Source organism: Phyllopteryx taeniolatus, chromosome 6 (genome assembly GCF_024500385.1).
Source record: "Phyllopteryx taeniolatus isolate TA_2022b chromosome 6, UOR_Ptae_1.2, whole genome shotgun sequence".
Lineage (NCBI taxonomy): Eukaryota > Metazoa > Chordata > Actinopteri > Syngnathiformes > Syngnathidae > Phyllopteryx > Phyllopteryx taeniolatus.
The window spans coordinates 20,479,468-20,499,033 of record NC_084507.1 but is presented as its reverse complement, the minus strand read 5'-3'; the positions used below and the strand labels follow the sequence as shown (position 1 = coordinate 20,499,033).

General features: G+C 38.3%; 2 protein-coding genes across 3 annotated transcripts in view; one reads left to right on the top strand and one right to left on the bottom strand.

Moving 5' to 3' along the window:
• Positions 1-3,266, bottom strand: part of fhl3a (four and a half LIM domains 3a) — a 50,719-nt gene extending 47,453 nt beyond the window's left edge. The window contains exon 1 of one of the 2 annotated variants that reach the window (XM_061775487.1): positions 3,068-3,266. The gene's annotated coding sequence lies outside the window, so the exon portion shown is untranslated. The remainder of the gene's footprint in view (positions 1-3,067) is intronic. The other variant, XM_061775486.1, reaches the window with a different exon arrangement.
• A 9,771-nt stretch (positions 3,267-13,037) lies between these two features.
• utp11 (UTP11 small subunit processome component) lies at positions 13,038-18,050 on the top strand. The gene is made up of 8 exons (XM_061777766.1): positions 13,038-13,236; positions 14,269-14,330; positions 14,414-14,516; positions 14,593-14,715; positions 14,981-15,074; positions 16,570-16,700; positions 16,767-16,877; positions 17,833-18,050. Exons 1-8 carry the CDS (start codon positions 13,177-13,179, stop codon positions 17,914-17,916), a joined length of 768 nt encoding a protein of 255 aa, XP_061633750.1. The 5' UTR covers positions 13,038-13,176; the 3' UTR covers positions 17,917-18,050.
• The last annotated feature ends 1,516 nt before the right edge of the window (positions 18,051-19,566 follow it).

Below are 19,566 nucleotides of genomic sequence, written 5' to 3'. Positions count from 1 at the left end.
GGCCAACACTAAAGATTTTCGCCTTATGGAGTCAATAAAGACCAATTTCAACTCCCACTTTATAACCACCTGCAACCACTTGACGGCCTTTTGTCTTTTGGGGGCTGCTTTCAAATGATGCCAACCCATGACCCGGCCGCCTGCCAGCTATTCAGTGTCTGGCTCGCTTCCAACCACCATGCGGGGCTGACCCTTGGAAAACGCTGAAAGAATATGAGCAGCAGAGGAAGAGGAGACAGAAAAACACATTACAAAGCTTCCAAGATGCTAAAACGGGGACAGAATGACAGGCTTTTGGCAGCAAGGAGGTGATTTCGCATGGCCGGCAGTCCAGAGTGGTTAAAAAGCACTCAAAGTTCTTAAAATGTGCGCTTTCTTTTCTTCATAACAACAAACAGCAAGCTCACAACACCCAAACTGTTATACGTTATTTTGATGTCATAAGCAGCTAGCACTAATAGCTAGTAGGGGTTGGAATGACTAGTCGACCAGTAGATTATATACAGTAGCGAATACAGACCCTGCAATTGTGTTATTTTATTTTTTATTTATTTAACCTTTATTTAACCAGGCTGCTCTCGTTGACATTAAAGATCTCTTTTTCAAGAGGCCAAGACAAGTTACAGACATACAAGGAAAGACAAAGTACAGTTTATAAAGCTCAACAATTTGGATTCAACCATCAATGAGTCATACCTGCGAATCAATTGTTCAAGCAGCTGAGCTAAAACATCGGCATTCTATAGAAACTGCTTCCAATTCTTTCATTATATATTTAAAAACATTTAAGGACACCAGTTCCTTGAGCTTTAAGTCATTCTGTAACAGATTCCAGGCTGAGGGTGCAGAGTATCCAAAAGCCCTTCTCCCAATGTCTGTCCGAGCTTTTGGAACAGAGAGCATAAAGAGGTCCTGAGAACTGAAGTTGAATTTGAAGTTGTTAAAGTTTTACAAGTTCCGACTCTCTTTGAAGCCATGAAGGTATCTGAATGTGATAGGACAAATGAGTCGGTGGGTGTGGCCAGAGCAACTGAGGACAGGCGGGGAAAATGAGCGCATGATCGAGCTTATTTGGAGGCGAAAGCGCGCGCAGCAACTTGACAACTGAAAAAGAATATCAATGATGTCATTGATTAATCGTCAACTCTACTATCATCACCTTAGTGTCGTGCGTTGACCACAAAAAAATCTGGATTTGTTCACCCCCTTGTAGCTAGCCCTTCTGTAGTGTTTCACCAACCTTTTTGGTGCCACAGACCGCTTTCACATAAAGGGACAGGACAGACAATGAGATCCTATGTGTGTAACTTATGTACAGCCTACTCCGTAATTTTTGGGGGGTCAGCGCTTAACCAATATAGGACGTTGGAAATCGAAGCAAGGAATTCAGTGGTTTTTAGCAATTTAGCAATGTACTGGATTTTTTTTAAAAATTACTAGATTTAAAAAAAAAATACAAAAATAAGGTGAAAGCCACTGAAACATTATCTCCAGTTTGAACATTTAATTCAGTGATTGCACTATGCCATATCCCACTTCCTGCCTCAGGATGAAAGTAGTTCAGCCCAAGGGCCTTCTCCTGCACGCCTGTCTGGTAGCTCGTGTCACACTAAAGTGTGGCGCGCTATGAGGAGTTTTGTATTGTACGTGCACAAACATTGAGACATAATAGTAGAAAATAAAGAATTATTAAGAAAAAGAAAACACCAAGGCTGAGAAGATGTCCCCTGCACTCTTCACAGGAAGTGTTTTTTTTTTCCTGATGAGCCAGTGCAAATTTGATTAAGCTCTGACACATTATCAAGCCTTGGCGTGCCTGTGCCTGCGTTTATTGAGGCAAATGTTACCATGAGGAAGGAAACAATAATACCAAGTGGTTGTCGAATGAAAAGCATGTACAGTATCTCCAAATTTCTCCAAGCTTTTTTTCCCTTTCGATCAGAAGTTTTCATATTTTGGATAACATTGATTAAAAAAACATTATTTTAATTGTAAAATGTTCATTTTTTTGTAAAAGTGAAAAACAAAACAAAACAATTCAAGGATTCAAAAATTCAAGGATTTTTATTGTCAATGCTTCATACAGTATATCCAGGTCATAGTCTTTCACATAATCTTGGAATTTTTCACGCTGAACATTTTCTGTGATTTTAGAAAACAATAATGAAAAAAAACAACAATATTTAAGCTGAAAAAAAATATTTTGAAGTTTTTTTTACAACATGGAATGAAAAAATGGGTCTAAAAACTGTTTAAAAAATATATAATATAAATATAAAAGGTAACAATAGTTAATCCAAAATAATCTATAAAATATATATATATATAAAAAGAAAAGGAAATAAGAGAACATGTTTTTCTTTTAGCCCCAAAACATTCATCTTTTATTTTTTTTTCAACATTTATATAAATATAAATATTTTTCTTCTCTCAAAAGAGAGGAGGGAGTTTCTTTATCACTCAAAAATATTTTTTAAATAAAAAAAGGGCGTAAAAACATTCATGTTTCAAAGAAAAGGAATGAAGGACTTTATAATGTATTTTGTTTTCTTAAATTAGAAAATGTTCCTCTAGTAATAAGAAATAACGCTCCACATTTTTTATCTTAACATTCTCACTATCTTTAATAATGTCTATATGCATATTATTTGTAATAATATTTATCATATTAAATGAATGTATTTTATAGTCAAATTAACTCCCGATACCTTTAGTTTTTTCTTCCCCCAACCTTCTTCTTCTTTTTTTTTTATTTTTTATTTGTTTTAATAAAACAGGAAATAAGTCACAACATTTGGAGATACAGTACATGATTTCTGCGGTATGGAAAAAAATGTAATAAAATCAATCACAGTCATTGATCAATAACTTTGCAATCATGCCACAACAACTAAAACCAACACAATAAATCATGAGGATAATTACCATAATATTGTGCCTTTAAGGTCACCTCCATTGGGGAAGTCTAGTTTGAATGAAGTTTACTTATGATATGCATGTACTATTAACAATAAGTGTGTTACACATGAACCACGAAGAAACACAAGTAAAAATCGAACTTTCCTACCAGGTATGAAGCGGGAGCTGACAGCGTGCCGTCCGGGTGTCACGTAGCCGTCAGTCGAGCACTGCGGGGCGGGCTTCGGTGTGGAGGACGCTCCGGTCCGGTATCGCCCGCCGCCTGCTGCTGGTGTTGCAAGAAAAAAAAAAAAAAAAAAAAAAAAACTTTCTCCGAGTGAGTGAGCGAGTGTGTGCTGGACAAAAGTTGCCGGCTCCCTTTTTTTTTTTTTTTTTTTTTTTTTCTTTTTACTATTCAGGAAGTGACTCACAAGAGACCGCCCCCTGCACCCCTGTCACCCCCCCCACCACCCTTCTTCCTCCTCTTCCTCCTGTGTGGAGCAAATTGTTTGTTTGTTGCGAAATTCAAACTTGTATTGTCATATGCCCTGTATAAACACAACGGTAACACTGAGCAATGAAATTCTTAATTTGCTAGTCTCCCTCCACTTATACAAAGAATATAAAAGACATTCTAGAAGCTAGTTTAGCAAAGACTCAGGCCTTCGACTTCAAGTATTGCAGGTTGATGTGTATTGATGTGTAATTGGTGATGATATGAGAAACTAGAGGTTGGCTGTAAAAGTGTTTGCATGTGTGCAACTGCACACTCACAGTTCGTTATTGCATGTATTCATATGTATATTCCTTTTGAATTAAATAGCTATATTAGCGGTTTAAAAGGGAAGAGGAAAAAACGGTGAAGCGATTGACGTACAGTGCGAAATAAACTGCAAAAATTATCATTGTGTAGCATTTTTTTAACGTCTGGATAACCTTGATAATAATTTGTTGTGTAATATATATATATATATATATATATGTTGAATGTGTTGTTGAATTACATACACCTGGTATGCATTTAGCATGCAAAGAAACTGTTAATCATTATATGTCGGCAGTTATGAAGGTTATTTTGATGAGTCAAGCTCAAGTTCAAGTCTTGTGTATTTTGATATCATCATTTCTTCTCTTTGTACATAAAATACAGAATGTACGAGCAGGATTGTTTCAGACCACTGTTCTTTTTCACTTTTCTTTTATTTACCATGAAAGCGGGCGCTGTGTTTCACTTCTGTCATGACTCAATCAGGCAGGGCCGAGTGTGCTTGTGTGTCATCCGTGCGGAAGGAAAGGTACATTACGCTCATTTGACTCATTACGGTTAAACACAAGAACATGCTGGATGCAGTGGTGTTGACATATGCCCCACCCCGTTTGATAACATCGTTACAGAGTTAGTCATGATGACATGGAATCATTCTCGGATCCAGCACACCGTGCAACATCACTGGCTGCTGTTTGCAGTCAAGTAGCAAGTCACAGAGAATGGTTCACTATTTGGTTTTCAGGCAGGTGCTGCACTTCATCTGCAGATTGGTATCGTCAGACACCTTGTGCAGTCATCCAACACTGTGAAAACTAAGATCAGGAAAATATACAGTGAATCATAAACCTGTCTTTTTATAAACACAAGGAAAATGAGCTCGTCCAGTGTGCCAAATGAGCTAATATACTGTAAGGATCCAACATTTCAGCTCTGTTTGTTCTTTCTGGGGTTTTGGTTTGGTTTGTCTTGAGATTGAGGATTTATGTGTCTGTTATGTAAATGTGTCCGTTGCGTCCTGAAGCTCTTCTTCGCCTCATCACTCTGCTTTATTTGCATAACAGTTCGTTGATCGCTTTTACCACACGACTGGAGACTTTAAATTGCTTGAGATTCTCTGCATTATCATTATCACAATTGTCGTTATATCGGGATTGTCGCACTCCTGGTCAATTTACATCCCCAAATGATTCTTTGTACTTATGTGGAGAGGTAAACCGATATAGTGTTTTTCAGAGTCGATACCAATTATTAGTAGTCAAAGAGGCCGATACCGATTTGGAGCTGATGTTCATTTGCTGTAAAAGGGAAAATATTGGCCTCCAAATTTGGAATAATACAACCTTCAACACTAAACTTTGTTTGAATGGCTTTTAGCATGTTTATGAAACAGCTTTTTAGATTTGCCAAATGTTGTTTTTTTTTGTATCTTGGACAATAGACATCTTTGTTTTAAAATTACAACAAACAGCAGCATGTTCAATGAAAACTTAAATAAATAAATAACTCCCTAAAGTTTTCTAGAATAAGCAAAGTTTCATCCATCCATTTTCCGTACTGCTTATCCTCACTAGGGATGCGGGCGTGCTGGAGCCTATCCCAGCTATCTTCGGGTGAGAGGCCGGGTGTACAACCTGAACTGGTTGCCAGCCAATCACAGGGCATATACAAACAAACAACCATTCACACCTACGGGCAATTTAGAGTCTTCAATTGACCAACCATGCATGTTTTTGGGATGTGGGAGGAAACCGGAGTACCCGGTGAAAACCCACACAGCCACAGGGAAAACAAGCAAACTCCACACAGGTGAGGCCGGATTTGAACCCCGGTCCTCAGAACTGTGAGGCAGATGTGGTAAACAGTCGACACCGTGCCACCTAACTAAAAAATGTCAATACAACTAAAATGTTAATCTTTCACTTATATTTGTTTTCAAACAGGCAGTTTACTTCCCGTATGTGTTCATGTTAATATAATGGCTTGTTTGCTGGCAAGAGTGGCTTCAACTACCAGAGACAAATTCCGTGTGTTTTTTTAACCTATTTGGCCAATAAGGATGATTGTGATTCTGATTCTTTCCAAATTCTCAGGCTTGCCGCACACCGAGTGACACGCAGCTGAAAGCGACTGAACTGGACAACCGTGACAAAAATACAGTCGCTGACATTCAGATTTCACATATCTGGCGAGTGACACTCAAACATACTGTATAACCAACTCGCTGCCATGGAAAAACTGCGACACCCGATGTTCTGAGGCACCACATACACTGTACAAACAACATGGCGCAAGAAGAATTGGATTGGCCTGGCCACTGTAGCTATATTACAATACAAAGAAACTTAATTGTATCCAAAGTACAGATACCTGAAAAAAAAATCTACTTGAGAAGTGGAATAGAGTATTTCTGCTTTGTTACTTCCCACCACTGCTGTGATGTACAAACAAGCTTTTCTTTGGTTTTGTAGCATTGAGACGCAAAGGTTTGAGTGTCCATAATTTCTAGTTAGCCGAACACTAATTATTCTATTAACTAAAGATTCACTCCTAAAATATCACATAACATTATTAGCCTTGTCAGACATTTATAAATCAACATCATACCCACACACTACATAGAGTATATTTATAGTCGATCGATGAGGACTGAGGACTAAGCTGACAACTTTGAGTCCAAAGATTGTCTGAACTTAATACTTAAACATCAGTCTTTTTAGGCACGGTACATTTAAAATAAACCGTCTCTGTTCCAAACAGCGACATGTTGAAGATGAAGAATAAAGGAAAAGCCAGCCATCATCCGGAGTGGAAAAAGCAATAAAATGCTCTGTCCATTTGAAAGAAGAATATATATCTCCTGGTGAGCCTCAGAGAGCCTTCAGGCAAGAAGCTGCTGTGTGAAAACAGGAACTAGTATGCAACCTTGGCCAAAGTTTCGCCTTATTTCTCTTTGGTGGTGGCTCCAGCCTTGGAGGGACTCAAATTGATATTTTAGGAGAATGCAAAACAAGAGAGCTTGTCAAGCGCTTCCTCCTTGACCTTCACACTTGAAAGGAGGGGGCAAGATTTCTGGATGTTGGTGGTTGGTGTGCAGTCTGCTCGGACCATGAAGCATCAAAACAAAATGCACTTGTTTTTCTTAAAAGGAAAAACAAATACAATTTCAGAACATTGAGGCTCTTCCTCATTATATTTCAACTTCTTTGGCATATCCTTCCACCTTGATTGTCATAATATTGAAACTTTATTCTCCTAACATGACCTTTTTTTTCCTTGTAAAAAGTTTTTCTCGTAACATCCATCCATCCATTTTCTGAGCCGCTTCTCCTCACTGGGGTCGCGGGCGTGCTGGAGCCTATCCCAGCTGTCATCGGGCAGGAGGCGGGGTACACCCTGAACTGGTTGCCAGCCAATCGCAGGGCACATACAAACAAACAACCAGTCGCACTCAGAGTCACACCTACGGGCAATTTAGAGTCACCAATTAATGCATGTTTTTGGGATGTGGGAGGAAACCGGAGTGCCCGGAGAAAACCCACGCAGGCACGGGGAGAACATGCAAACTCCACACAGGGGCCGGGGATTGAACCCGGGTCCTCAGAACTGTGAGCCTGACGCTCTAACCAGTCGTACACCGTGCTGCCTTACTCGTAACATGAAGATTGTATTCTTGTACACTTACGTTTTTTTTCCTTCAAAATCACTTTTTTTCTCATAACAATTCGACTTTTATTCTTGTAACTTTACAATTTCATTTAAATTACAAACACCTGGTTTAACCCGCCTCCTCGCAGAGTTAGACCAAGTGCAGCACTGGATTTGCGCTAGTCACTAAAATAGAGCCCAAAGAGTGCATTCTCATTACAGTCTAACTTTCTTTCATTTTCGTACCTTTATAACTTTATTCTCATAACATTCCGACTTTATGTAATAATATCATTTCAATATAATAACAAATTGTTTTACTTCAAGCATTAAAATTGTATTCTCATAACATTATGGCTTTGCTTCTCGTAAATTACAACTTTATTCTTGTAACATTACAACATTTCTTCCGTTCTTAATGCTTTAGTTTTGTTACATTGTGACTATTCTCATACGACTTCCAACTTTATTCCCGTGACCTTGCAATTTTTTCCTCATAAATTGTACTTTTCTTGTAATACTATTACGTTGCAACTTTTTCTTCATTCAACTTCATTCTTGTAACCTTCTGACCTCAATCTTGCAACTTTACAACTTTATTCACGAAACATTGACTATTGTAATTGTACGCCATTCCCATAATATTCGGAATTCATCCTCATAACTTTGACTTTATTGTCACAGTATTACTTTCATCTCGAAACATTACTTTTTTCTTGTACTATTCTGACTTTTGTCTCGTACAATTACGACTTGTAACATTACGACTTCATTGTCTTCACACTACGGCTGTTTTTTTTAACCTTATGACTTTTTATATGTAAAATTACAACCTATTTCTCATAACATTATGATGTATTTGTTGTATTCGAACTTTATTCCTCTAATGCACGTTTTTGTTGAAAAAATACAACTTTATACTCATAACATTCGGACTAGCCTCATAACATTACAACTTATAGTACAATCTTATACTCCTATGTAAAATAAAATAAAAAAACATCTTTACAATGTTGCCATAAGTTTGCATTCAGGCTCCAAAAGGCTGTTGTCATGTAAATTAATGACAATTGTTTTGCCGTTTAAGTGGCAATTTTGACATTCACTTTTTAAGATTGAGACTTTATTTATTACATAGAGTATATGGTGTTTTTGGGTTTGGCCTCGTCGATACTGTTCTGAATTTATTTGTGCCGAAAGTGGTAAATGGAACATCTCATGTATTCCACCAAAAGAACATATTCCCGGCTGTGGATACTACTTGAATGTAATGAACTGTTATGAGCATCACGACCCCAGTCGACTAATGGACCAGACCGTTAAAAGCAGTAAATCAATAACGCAAAGATGCGACTTGTAACACCATGTGTCTCTAATGGCCATGAGGTATATTTGCTGTTGTACAACAAAACGTCCGTCATCAAAACACCAATGTGACTTTTAAATGCCAACTTTTCTCGCACTTGATCCCGATGCCACCCATTGCGTATCCACATCACAGTGCAATACACACGTTCAAAACTCAAGCCGGGAGAATCAGCACTACATTTGCACTTAATTGTAGACAATTTCTGCTTTACAAGATTCTGCGGTTTTAGAGGCTCTCTCTCGGTGAGAAAATCCCATCCAGGGAATGCGCCTACCGGAGCGGCCGGCAACCAGCGGGCATCGAACCAGTGGCTGGCAAAGGCCAACGAGCTGTGGAACAAGTGCGTGAGTAGGTATTAAATAACCACAATGTAAATATACTCCAAATGTCAGGGTCACACTATGATTCCGGATCGTATAGTTATGTCATCATTTATTATTTTTTTCCCATTAGGGCGTACCAGGTTGTGTGAAGGACTTAGTGTATTTGAATCACTGGCTATTACTCTTCAGGCGAATTAATCGCCTTTCGGGGGACCTCTACATGCCTGTAAACTCACCAATTTTTGCAAGTGTGTATCCTGGTGAAAATGTACTGTATGTATTTTAGCTTATAAACATTTAAAACTAAGAGAAAAAATATATAAATACAATTAAAACAGTGTACAGTGCAAGAAATATCATTTATAAGCGACTCCTGGAAAGATTTAAACAATCAGCCGGTCGGTGAACACCGGTTTCACCGATCGACACTAAATTGGGTGGACAGCTCTATCATAACAGGATGCATGAAAAAGCCTCAAAGAACCCATGTGTGAAATTGAACAGAAGTCAGCAGCAATTTTGGGCAAATTCCAGGACTCAAACTTTCACGAACTCCAACTAGGGAATTCAACCAAATGAGCCTCAGTGGGAAGCAGGTACATTAGTATACTAGATAGCTTGGCAACCTGCAATTGAAACTCCTTTTTACACATTTGCCATCTAATTGTAGCGGAGCAGGGCCTAAAAGTTTGATGAACTTTTTAAGGCTTCTCGGAAAGTTTCAAATTTTGTTGCCCCCATAACTGGAAAAAAAATTACCTTTTCAAAACAAGTAAAAAAAACATTAAAAACAAGACATTTTTCCCCCCTAGAATAAGTGAAAACAAATCTGCCAATGGAACTACATTTGTAGTATGAATTGACTTGAGATTTTTAAAATAAGATCTTGTATCTTAAAACAAGTCTTTTTGTCTTGCTTAAAATTTTGAAAAACAATTCAAAACTGTCTTAGAATAAATACAGTAAGATGTTTTCACTAGAAATAAGATTCACAAGGTAAGATTCTACATTTTTGCAGTGAACACCTGTTTCACCAATCGTCACAAATCTGAGTGCGAATTGTAGTGCTCAAACTCTGAATAAGTCCTATTAAGAAATTTGTCCAAATGTCATTTAATGTCAGCGAACCATGGTGTCAAATTTTGTTTGAAGGATTCTCTGAAAGTTTAGAAAAAAATATTAGCCCCCAACACCTGTTTCAGTGGTCAGCATGAAACTGGGTGAACATGTATCTATACCTGAAATTGAACAGGAAGCCAGTCATGTTAGTTTGAAGCAGCCATTTTGGATACATTTCTGGGCTCGAACTTTGGCAATCTCCTACTAGGGAATGAGCCCTAAACAGAAGCTGGTATCCTCGACACATAGGTAACACTAAATTGTAAGCATGGCATCAAAGTTCAATCCTTTTGAGGATTCGCCATGAAAAAAGGGGTGCGAGGGTCTGTGCATCGCTGCTCGCAGCTTTCATTCTTGTGTTCTTTTCGATGTGAGTTGGTCACTAGCGACGAGCCCTCCTGCTCATACAAGCGAGACATACCAAAGCCCTGAGCTCACAACACACTTGCTCTGATCCAACAAAAAGTCAACACTGATATTTCCTCGGCGCTCACTAAAGAAAACCGAACGTCTCTGCATTGGCTCCACATGCTCTTTTCCACCATTACGCCAGACATTTTTTTTTTCTATGTGTAAAGCCAGCAGCAGAGTGTTTTAGTGGCCAACTTCTTTTTACACTTGTGTGACTGACCACTGAGAAGAATTGTTAAAAATGGCATTACACCTTTGTCACTAGTTATTTTGGCAATTAAGACTGTTTTGTTTTGAATGACTGAATAGTGGGTTTGACTTCTTTTAACGCTACAAAATTTAAAATGTGACTTAAAACATGAATGCTTAAATCCTTCATAAAAGCTCATTTTGACAGAAAGCGGCAAGACTAAAGCGTCATTTTACGCGTCATCAATTGTTATTAAAGTTAAGGTTTTTCTTAATTACACTGGGTAACTTATTTTTTTTACACTTGCATGACCATTGAGAATGTTAAAAAATTATTTGACATAACTTGATGATTCACATTTCATCTTTCTCATCTGTCAGTTAAGAGTGAGGATTTTATTTTTTTGACGTCTTGATAGTGCGGTTGATAAGATTGAGGCACATCGGCATGGAGATGCAGAAGAGGCATAACAGCCCTGGCCTCACATTCAAGCTACAGTATATTCACCTTACACACTGCAAAATAGAACAACTTATGTCATGCGCTGCCATCTGGGTCTGCCTAAAAATGCTCGCATTTCAGCCTACAAGAGCCCCACTTTGAACTTGATTCTGTTTTTCTATTTGTTACTTGGTGAGCCTATTGTACTGCTTCACAAGTGTAAGAAAAAAAAGTTGATTCCAGACCATTTCTTGTGTCTTTAAAGTTACTCATTACTCAGTACTTTGCCCACCCCCTGCGTTAAACTGTTGGTATTCGCCCCCCTCTCAACATTTAACATGTAAACTCCTATGACTTCAAGAGCAAGGGCTCTGATTAAAGACATTATAAGTGGGTCTGAAACGTATGCGCAAGGTTTCGGGGGTCATTAGCCGGCAGCGCTGATGACAAACAAAGCATGTGACATCATGTGGAAACACTGATCCCATTCACTGGTCTCATCAACCGCAAACATTCTGCATGCTGGGCAAATTTCACACATGTAACAGACATTCCTCGCGGTTGTAGTGAGATGCCATTTAGGGAGGCTGGGGGGTGACTTTGCTGGGATATCACAGACTTGGGAGACAGGGTGAGATGAGCTCACTGGTGCCATTGCAGCTTGTCTCAAATATATTACGCCAAATAGTCCCCCCCATGCCCCAAGTCTTATCTCAGAGGATGCTGCATCTTATAAAAATGTCATACATATTTATGTTCGCTGCCTGCTAGGTCATACTCTTTTATTTCCTGTTGTTTATGAGAAACATCAGGGCTCATTTCACTATGAGTGGAACTACTTGAAACATTAGGGGGTGAAGACAGAATAAGAAGTAGTGAGTAGAAAGAGGCCTATACAAAGTTGGATTCTAAAATCCAAATATCTCTGGACATTTTAAAGTAATTTTACAGGAAGACTACAAATAATATTTTTTATGAATCATATAAACTTTTATTTATCTTCTTATTTCCAACAAAACGTAACTAAAATGTCAAATATATTGTAAAACTTTGTAAATATAATGACAGTAATGGTTAAATATTGTTTAATAATCATTTCCAGGCAAACTGATATATTACAAAATTGAAATCATGAAATGTTGGACCTGGTTTTAGTTCTGAATACTACCTTAATCATATTAGTAGCATTGAGGGTTATTTTGAAGAAAAACCACAGCTGAAAATTTTAATGGGCCTGCTACTTGTTTCAAATCTGTAAAGCGAAATTTGTAGATTCATAGAATATTGTGGCTTGCCCTGTAGAACTATTTTAACTTGGGGCCCCAACGAAACATCAATTCTTACAATGAAAAGGCAAGCTTTTTTTTTTTACAGTTAGATATTTTTTTCTTATATTTAAAGAATACCTTAAAATTGATTTTTAAAGTGAAACATTATAAAAAAAATAATATTGATGTTTAATTATTGTATTGTTTACATATTTTACAAAATGTCTAATATACTTTGCTTATGCCCACTTACCTTCTTCTTTAACCCAGATTTGCCTAAATGCAGTCTTTGAAAAGTATTTTTTGTCACATTTTATGGTCAATTGTAACCCTTACAATTGAAACCAAAGGGGTTGTTTCTTTTTTTCTTTTTTTTTTGCAAGACAAAACTGTGAAACAGGGACCTCTCTCGCCTTTCGTGCGCTACTACAGAATTAAACAAGTGACTTTAAACATTTCTATTATACTATAGCGCATAGAATGTTCATAAAATGTTAAAAAAAACATTATTTAGTGCGCTGAAACTCACAATTAACAATCAAATGGTTTTAGGAATGTTTTTTTTTTTTTTTTTGTGGCGAATCTGTGAACAGGAAATGAGGAAACAGGAAACTGCGTGTGCCAGTTTAAAAGAGAAACAACGTTTGTGGGGGGGCACTCGTGCTCGGCTTTAATAAAGACTCAAATTGAACAGTTGAAAGGGTTTGTCTTATTCAAGTAGCTGTTTGGGACACTTCTCAAACATGTCATCGTTCAGGAAAGCGCTGAAATCCCGACAAAGAAACCACCATGAAAGATCCCAGGTGAACTTTTCGTTCCGGTAGCTTGGGCTAGCGGCTAGCCGACCAAACTAAACCGTGTACACGCTTGACAACTTTCAACATCTTAACCGATTTTAAAAATGTGAGAGACACCATACATGAGCAGGAAAATAAATGCGTTTTGTACTTACTGCTCTGCTAGTGTGTCGTGCAGTGGAAATAACGTTAAAACGCTGTGTATGTGTTAATTTTCGAAGATTAATTGATTTACATGAGACCACCATTAAGACAGATCTTTTAAAGATGGTTCCAGTAATATAAGCATCATTTAACTGTGATAAATATTATTTAAAAAGTTATGAATCTGTAAAACCGGTCAGAATACACCAATTTGTCGCCAACTTCTTCATACTAGACTGACAATGGAGCTCAAGATTTTAGATGCCATCTTTATCTGAGTTTCAAACAATCATCACATTCTTAATCCTCATCCTATTTTCAAAAGTATCATTGGAAAGCTTGGTAAGCACAGAAACTGACAATATACACTAATGATAAACGTAAAGTACCTTTAAAAAAGTACAAGACATTTTGCAAAATAAAGGTCAGGAGTCAAACAGTTTGCACATGGTGGTCTCATTATGTGTGGTTTAATTTGTTATGCAAACATGCATTAGAAAAACAAATTAAGATTCAAGGACGAACAAACACTCCATAAATTAAAATACACAGTAAAGAATAAATATAGCACATTTAAGAATCATTTGCATTTGATAAAATTAATGAAATCAACATTGGAAGCGACATAAAATATGTGCCCTCAATGCAGATTGACAAAACATCACAAGCGACCTGGCCAGCAGGGGGTCCAAAAAATGTCACATTTGGCAGAAGCATAGAAAAATAGACAATCCAGATTATTTTATGGATTTGAAAAATTATCTTACCTGATGAATAATGGGAACATAGTGAAACATGGAGCGCAGCGGTTCCATTGCTACTCAAATTGAGCGATGAAGATTGTAAGTCATTGAGTGACACACATACCTATAGTAACGGTTTTTCTTTCATCAGCCTGAATTTAGGAAGCACTTGGGCTTACTGGAGAAGAAGAAAGACTACAAACAACGTGCAAAGTAAGTTAAATAAAGTCGAATAACGTTTCAAGCCAAATAACTCTTCAGGATGTATATTGATTGGTTGTGTTGGTCTGTAACAGTGACTACCATAAGAAGAAAAACACACTCCTCGCTTTTCGCAAGAAGGCTCTGGAGAAGAACCCGGATGAGTTTTACTACAACATGATCAATTCACAGCTGCAGGTAACATCGACCACAAACGTGTTCTTATCCTTTGACGGTTCCCTGAGGTTTAGCTGATGATGTGTGATGTTGACAGGACGGAGTCCACCTGTCCAAAAAGCAGAAAGATGATGAGCCGGAGGTGACGGAGGAGCAGAAGAGCGTGATGACGACACAGGATATTAAATATGTGGAGATGAAGAGGGTGGCAGAAGCGAGGGTAAGTTCCTCCATAAAATCAAATGAATGATAAAGTGTGATCACCATGGAGCTGAAAGTGGAACCAAGTATGATGCGGGGAGGCCACTGCTCTTTCCTGAAAACAAATAACAGCAAATCACCAATGTTCGTCTTTTTCATGTTCCATTCCGAAATGATCATTCTCTGTCAACTAATCAGCAGATTGCAATGGCTCTAGCCCCTTTATGTACTTGACCGCTATGGTCTAACGTGCCCTTGACCCTTGCATATCTTTCATTTTTCAGAAAATTGAGAGGCTGAAAGGAAGTCTCCATCTTCTGGATGCGGTCAGCAAACAGAAAAACAAGCACACCTTTTTTGTGGATTCCAAAAAAGAAGGTAAATATTCACAATTGTGTGCAGGGATGCTCCCATTAAGGGTTGCTAAGGTCCTGTAAGATGAGGACTATTCAGTTTGACCATGGAAGCTAATGAGAGTTGATTGGAAATTTGGAGTAAATATTCATAAACTATCATCTAAACCCAATAATGAACAAAGTGTTTACTTTTGGCCGTTAAAAATCTTAGCCTGAAGACAATTTTTTGATATTGGACCTATCGGTGTGATGTCATTTTTTCCCCACAGAGTCATAAGAGGTGATGCAGGCGAACTGCAATCTAATTCAGTGTTGTTGTTTTTTTACACCAAGGACAACCTGGAAAAAAAAAATGGCTCTCCATGTACCATAACTGATGACCAACAATAAAATACAGGCACCTAATAGGCCTAAATATTTATATATTTAAAAAAAGACATTGGTTGTTATCCTAAAGTTGTAATATTACAAGAAAAATAGAGGTAATAAAGTCATATGAGGTGGAAAAACTAATTGTATGACAAAGTTATGATATGGGAAAAACAACACCCTAAGGTTTAAAGAAATAGTCAAAATTTAATGAGGAAAAAGATAAAAATGATCAGAGACGAAAGACAGAATACTACAAGAAATATCAAAATATTTTACGACAAGTGGAAAAAAATCAAACAAAGTTGTTTGAAATGCAAATGTGTTGAACTTTAACTATAACTGAACTATAATTGGGCAGGGATTAATTCGCAGACCATTAGAGGTACCTTTAGTGGCACTGGCTAAATCATTTAACATAAGATGTTGGACCAAAGTGATACTGGTACCACACTGAGAATTACTGATCTAAATAATGAAACATGAGATGTTAGACCTGAATTTAGTGCAAAATGCTACCTTAAAACTGAAATTCTTCCAATACTAAATGCTAACAAATAGCTTGCTCACCTATAGCGCGACAGGGAACCCGGTCTCCTGTCTCAATACGAGTAAGATGGCATCTGGAATGTGAGAAAAGGCATTTTTCTGGAAATTTTTCATCATTCCCTGTAGTCGGGTAATATTTTGATTGGGAATTGATCAAGCGCCACGGTGCACAACTGGTTAGCACATCTGCCTCACAGTTCTGAGGACCCAGGTTAAAATGTAGACTTTACTGTGTGGAGTTTGCATGTCCTCCTTGTGCCTGCGTGGGTTTTCTCCGAGTACTCCTGTTTTCTCCTACATTCATAAAACATGCATGACAGGTTAATTGAAGACTCTAAATTGCCCATAGGTGTGAATGTGGTTGATTGAATTATTGTTTGTCTGTATGTGCCCTGCAATTGGCTGGCGACCAGTTCAGCTTCTCGCCCAGATAGGCGCCATCACACCTGCGACCCAGGTCAGGATAAGCGGTACAGAAAATGGATCAATGGATGGATGGGTGGGAATTGATCAAATTGATCATGCTTATGAGTTGGTATGCTACCAGATATCCACAGTCACCAACGGTCTCAGTGAACGTCGGCATATGTGTATTACAGTACAGTCGTTCGACTTGGCCAACCACCTGAACACCGTCCCCGAACTGCTGGATCGAGTGTACAACAGACCCACAGTGGCCACGCTGATGAACGAGCGCATCCTGGGAGCCGTGGAGCCTCGCAGTCAAAAGGTTTTTCACTCATAAAAAGCTTCCTGTGTTACGACGCCTTCACATTCTCCCACACGGGCGTTGCAGAAGCTGTCCAAGCTACGCAAGCACGAGTACAAGCTTCTCGCTCAAAGGATCGACCGGGAGAGGAAACTGTTTGTCATCAGCCAGAAGCTTCAGACGCGCAAGGACCTCCAGGTGAGGACTCGTAGCATCTAATGTCCGCATTATCAGCTTCACACTGTTTACCGACTGCGGCTACGCTATATCGCAGGTTATTTATTTATTTGTTTATTTATTTATTGGGGGACGGGGGGTGGAATGTATCTGTTTGTCTGTCAAGGAAATCTGTAGTTTATAACTAAAACAAATTTCTCCGAGAGCCACGTACAGAAAAACGGAAGGATGCTTGTGTCACTTTAACGGTCCCATATTTTGGCTATTTAGACCTCCTAGAGTGACTTTCGAACATGGGGTTAGTGTAAAAGTGTCAATTTCATTTTTAAAAACACCTTGGTTTTGTCATACTGGAGTTCAGAAAAAGCCCTGACAGCTACTTTAGTTTGACACAGTTTTGTATCCGCTTCGTCCATATTTGGCTCAGACTGCCCCCTTTTCTCTGATTGATTGTCTCCGTGTAGAAGAGCCAACCCTCACTACTTGCGAGAGCAAGGAGGGGCGGGGGCGGATCAGACTGACTAATGAATTGGGGGGAAAAAATGCATGGAATCGGAAACTTTACTTAAAACGAGTATTTCTGAAACTATGAATTTCAGGAGTGACCAAAGTTGGAGTTACATTACATACTTCAAGTGATACAATTCCAAGATTTTTTCCTCTCAAGTGGCACAATTCAAGATGTCAGCGATAACAGCAAAAAAACAAAACAACAACCTGGTATTGGCTATATTCAGAACGGAATTAGGCCTCTTCAAAATGTGGATTCAAAATAACTCATCTCAACGCCTAGTTGATGTTTACAGTTAAACTAAACATAAAACAACACTGAGTATTTAACCAAGCCACATAACTGCCTTACGGAAGTCTGTTAGCTTAATGGTAACGCAAAATGCATAACGATCATTAACGTATCCCCCGCCATAAACGGGGGTTCACTGTCATTGTAAAATGAATGTTTCCATGTTTCCCACAGGATAAAAGCAAGAAAATCAAAGTTAAGAAGGAGACGCCAAATGCTCCGGCCATCTACAAGTTCGAGACTAAGAGGAAGCGCTGAGTCGCCACTCAGTTGACGAATCGAGTCACCACAAAGTTGACCAATCATGGACATTATCCTTCAAAAAATGTCACAACACTTTTTGTACATACATTTTTGTTCCCAATTAAATATTAAACATTATAATGACTCAATTGTGATTGGTTTGTCAGAATTAGGAATTGAAAATGGGAAAACAAACCCCTGGCAATGTAGCTGTAGGTTGTCTTTTGTAGCGGTAGATGGCGACATTGGGCTTTGTGACAATTGGGTCATGTCGCCCAAAATGAACGCCGATTGGACACAATATTAGGTAGGCATTCTCAATCATGAGATGGAAAAGCCACAGAACAAAAGTTAACCTAAATATTAGCAACCGCTTTCAGTACTATGAGATACAGTTGTACACCACTGTAATAATAAGTATGTTATTTTAAAAAAAGACCATTATCTTCTAAAGGCAGATTTAGTGATATAACTCTTACATTGATCTCATTAGTTTAGAGTGCTGCTGTACTGGAACCATGTCCACAATTATTACATTTTTGACGGGTGTAATAGGATTTATTCATCATGATGAGCCGTACTAACATTGTGCGTGTGTGTCCACCTGCTGTACAGCTTTTATACAGTCCGAGGGTGAGCTCAAGTCCAACAGCATATCACGAGGATCGAGGTGTGATTGATCGCCGCGGTGGCAGCGGCTTCATAAACGCGGCCGATCCATCAAAGTCTCCCGGGAACCCCTGTAAGGGAAAGGAGAGAGAAAGAGTGAGGCAGAAATGTCAGCAGAGAGAGAGAGGAAGCAGAGGCCTCGGTCCAAACATTGATGATCAGACTAAAGGTGAGCTTATGATGGGACAGGGAAGGGAAAGAGTGATGTTGGGTATCTACAAAGACTTTAGACTGAAGAAAAAGCCTGGCATCTCTCCTACTTTATTAAATTTTACTTAAAAAATCACCAAAAGAAAGAATTGAGCCGTGCTGTACCATTTTTCAGACACCGTCCATCCTTTAAGACAGAATAAATGTTGTAAAAGAAAGCCAAAAAAGAAGCAAAACACCTGCATCCAGCTCTTCATATTCTCAGAGGTACATGACTCTCACGTGATATGTTGGTGTCTCGCGTAACATATATGACATTGGTTCATCTTTTGGAATAAATGTCACCAAAGAAAAGCCAAACGTGCAAGTGAATCCCTTGAGGTGTTTGAGCGGTCAATATAAATTCTCATTCAATATGGTGGTGTCTTGCATGATGTCATGCCAGGTGAAGCCAAAGGAAAATATAAACAAGCAAGTCCATCTTTTGGAATAAGTGTTGGGGGGGGGGAGAAGCTAAACACAAATGCAAGTCTGTGTTTTGGAATGAGTGTTGCTAAAAAAATAATTAAAAAAATGCTACAAAAAGACAGAAAAAAACTAAACAGTCAAGTCTTTTTTGAATGTGTTACAAAAAGAGCCATGAAAAGCCAGAGATGAAGCTTAACACATGAATAATAAATCACAGCAAAGCCAAACAAAAATCTTAATGCACAAGTCCAGCTCTTGGAATTAGTATTGCACCCCATAAAATATATATATATATGAAAAGCCAAAAGATAAATGTGTCAAGTATCACCCAAAAACATTTAAAATGACAAAGCTAAACAAGTACATCTCTTGGATTGT

What these genes read in the sequence shown, in the direction of transcription:
- utp11 (XM_061777766.1), top strand. Translation starts at nt 13,177, where the DNA reads ATGTCATCGTTCAGGAAAGCGCTGAAATCCCGACAAAGAAACCACCAT. An exon ending in ACCACCATGAAAGATCCCAG is followed by an intron (nt 13,237 to 14,268) that starts GTGAACTTTTCG and finishes TTCTTTCATCAG; the next exon opens with CCTGAATTTAGGAAGCACTT. An exon ending in TGATCAATTCACAGCTGCAG is followed by an intron (nt 14,517 to 14,592) that starts GTAACATCGACC and finishes TGATGTTGACAG; the next exon opens with GACGGAGTCCACCTGTCCAA.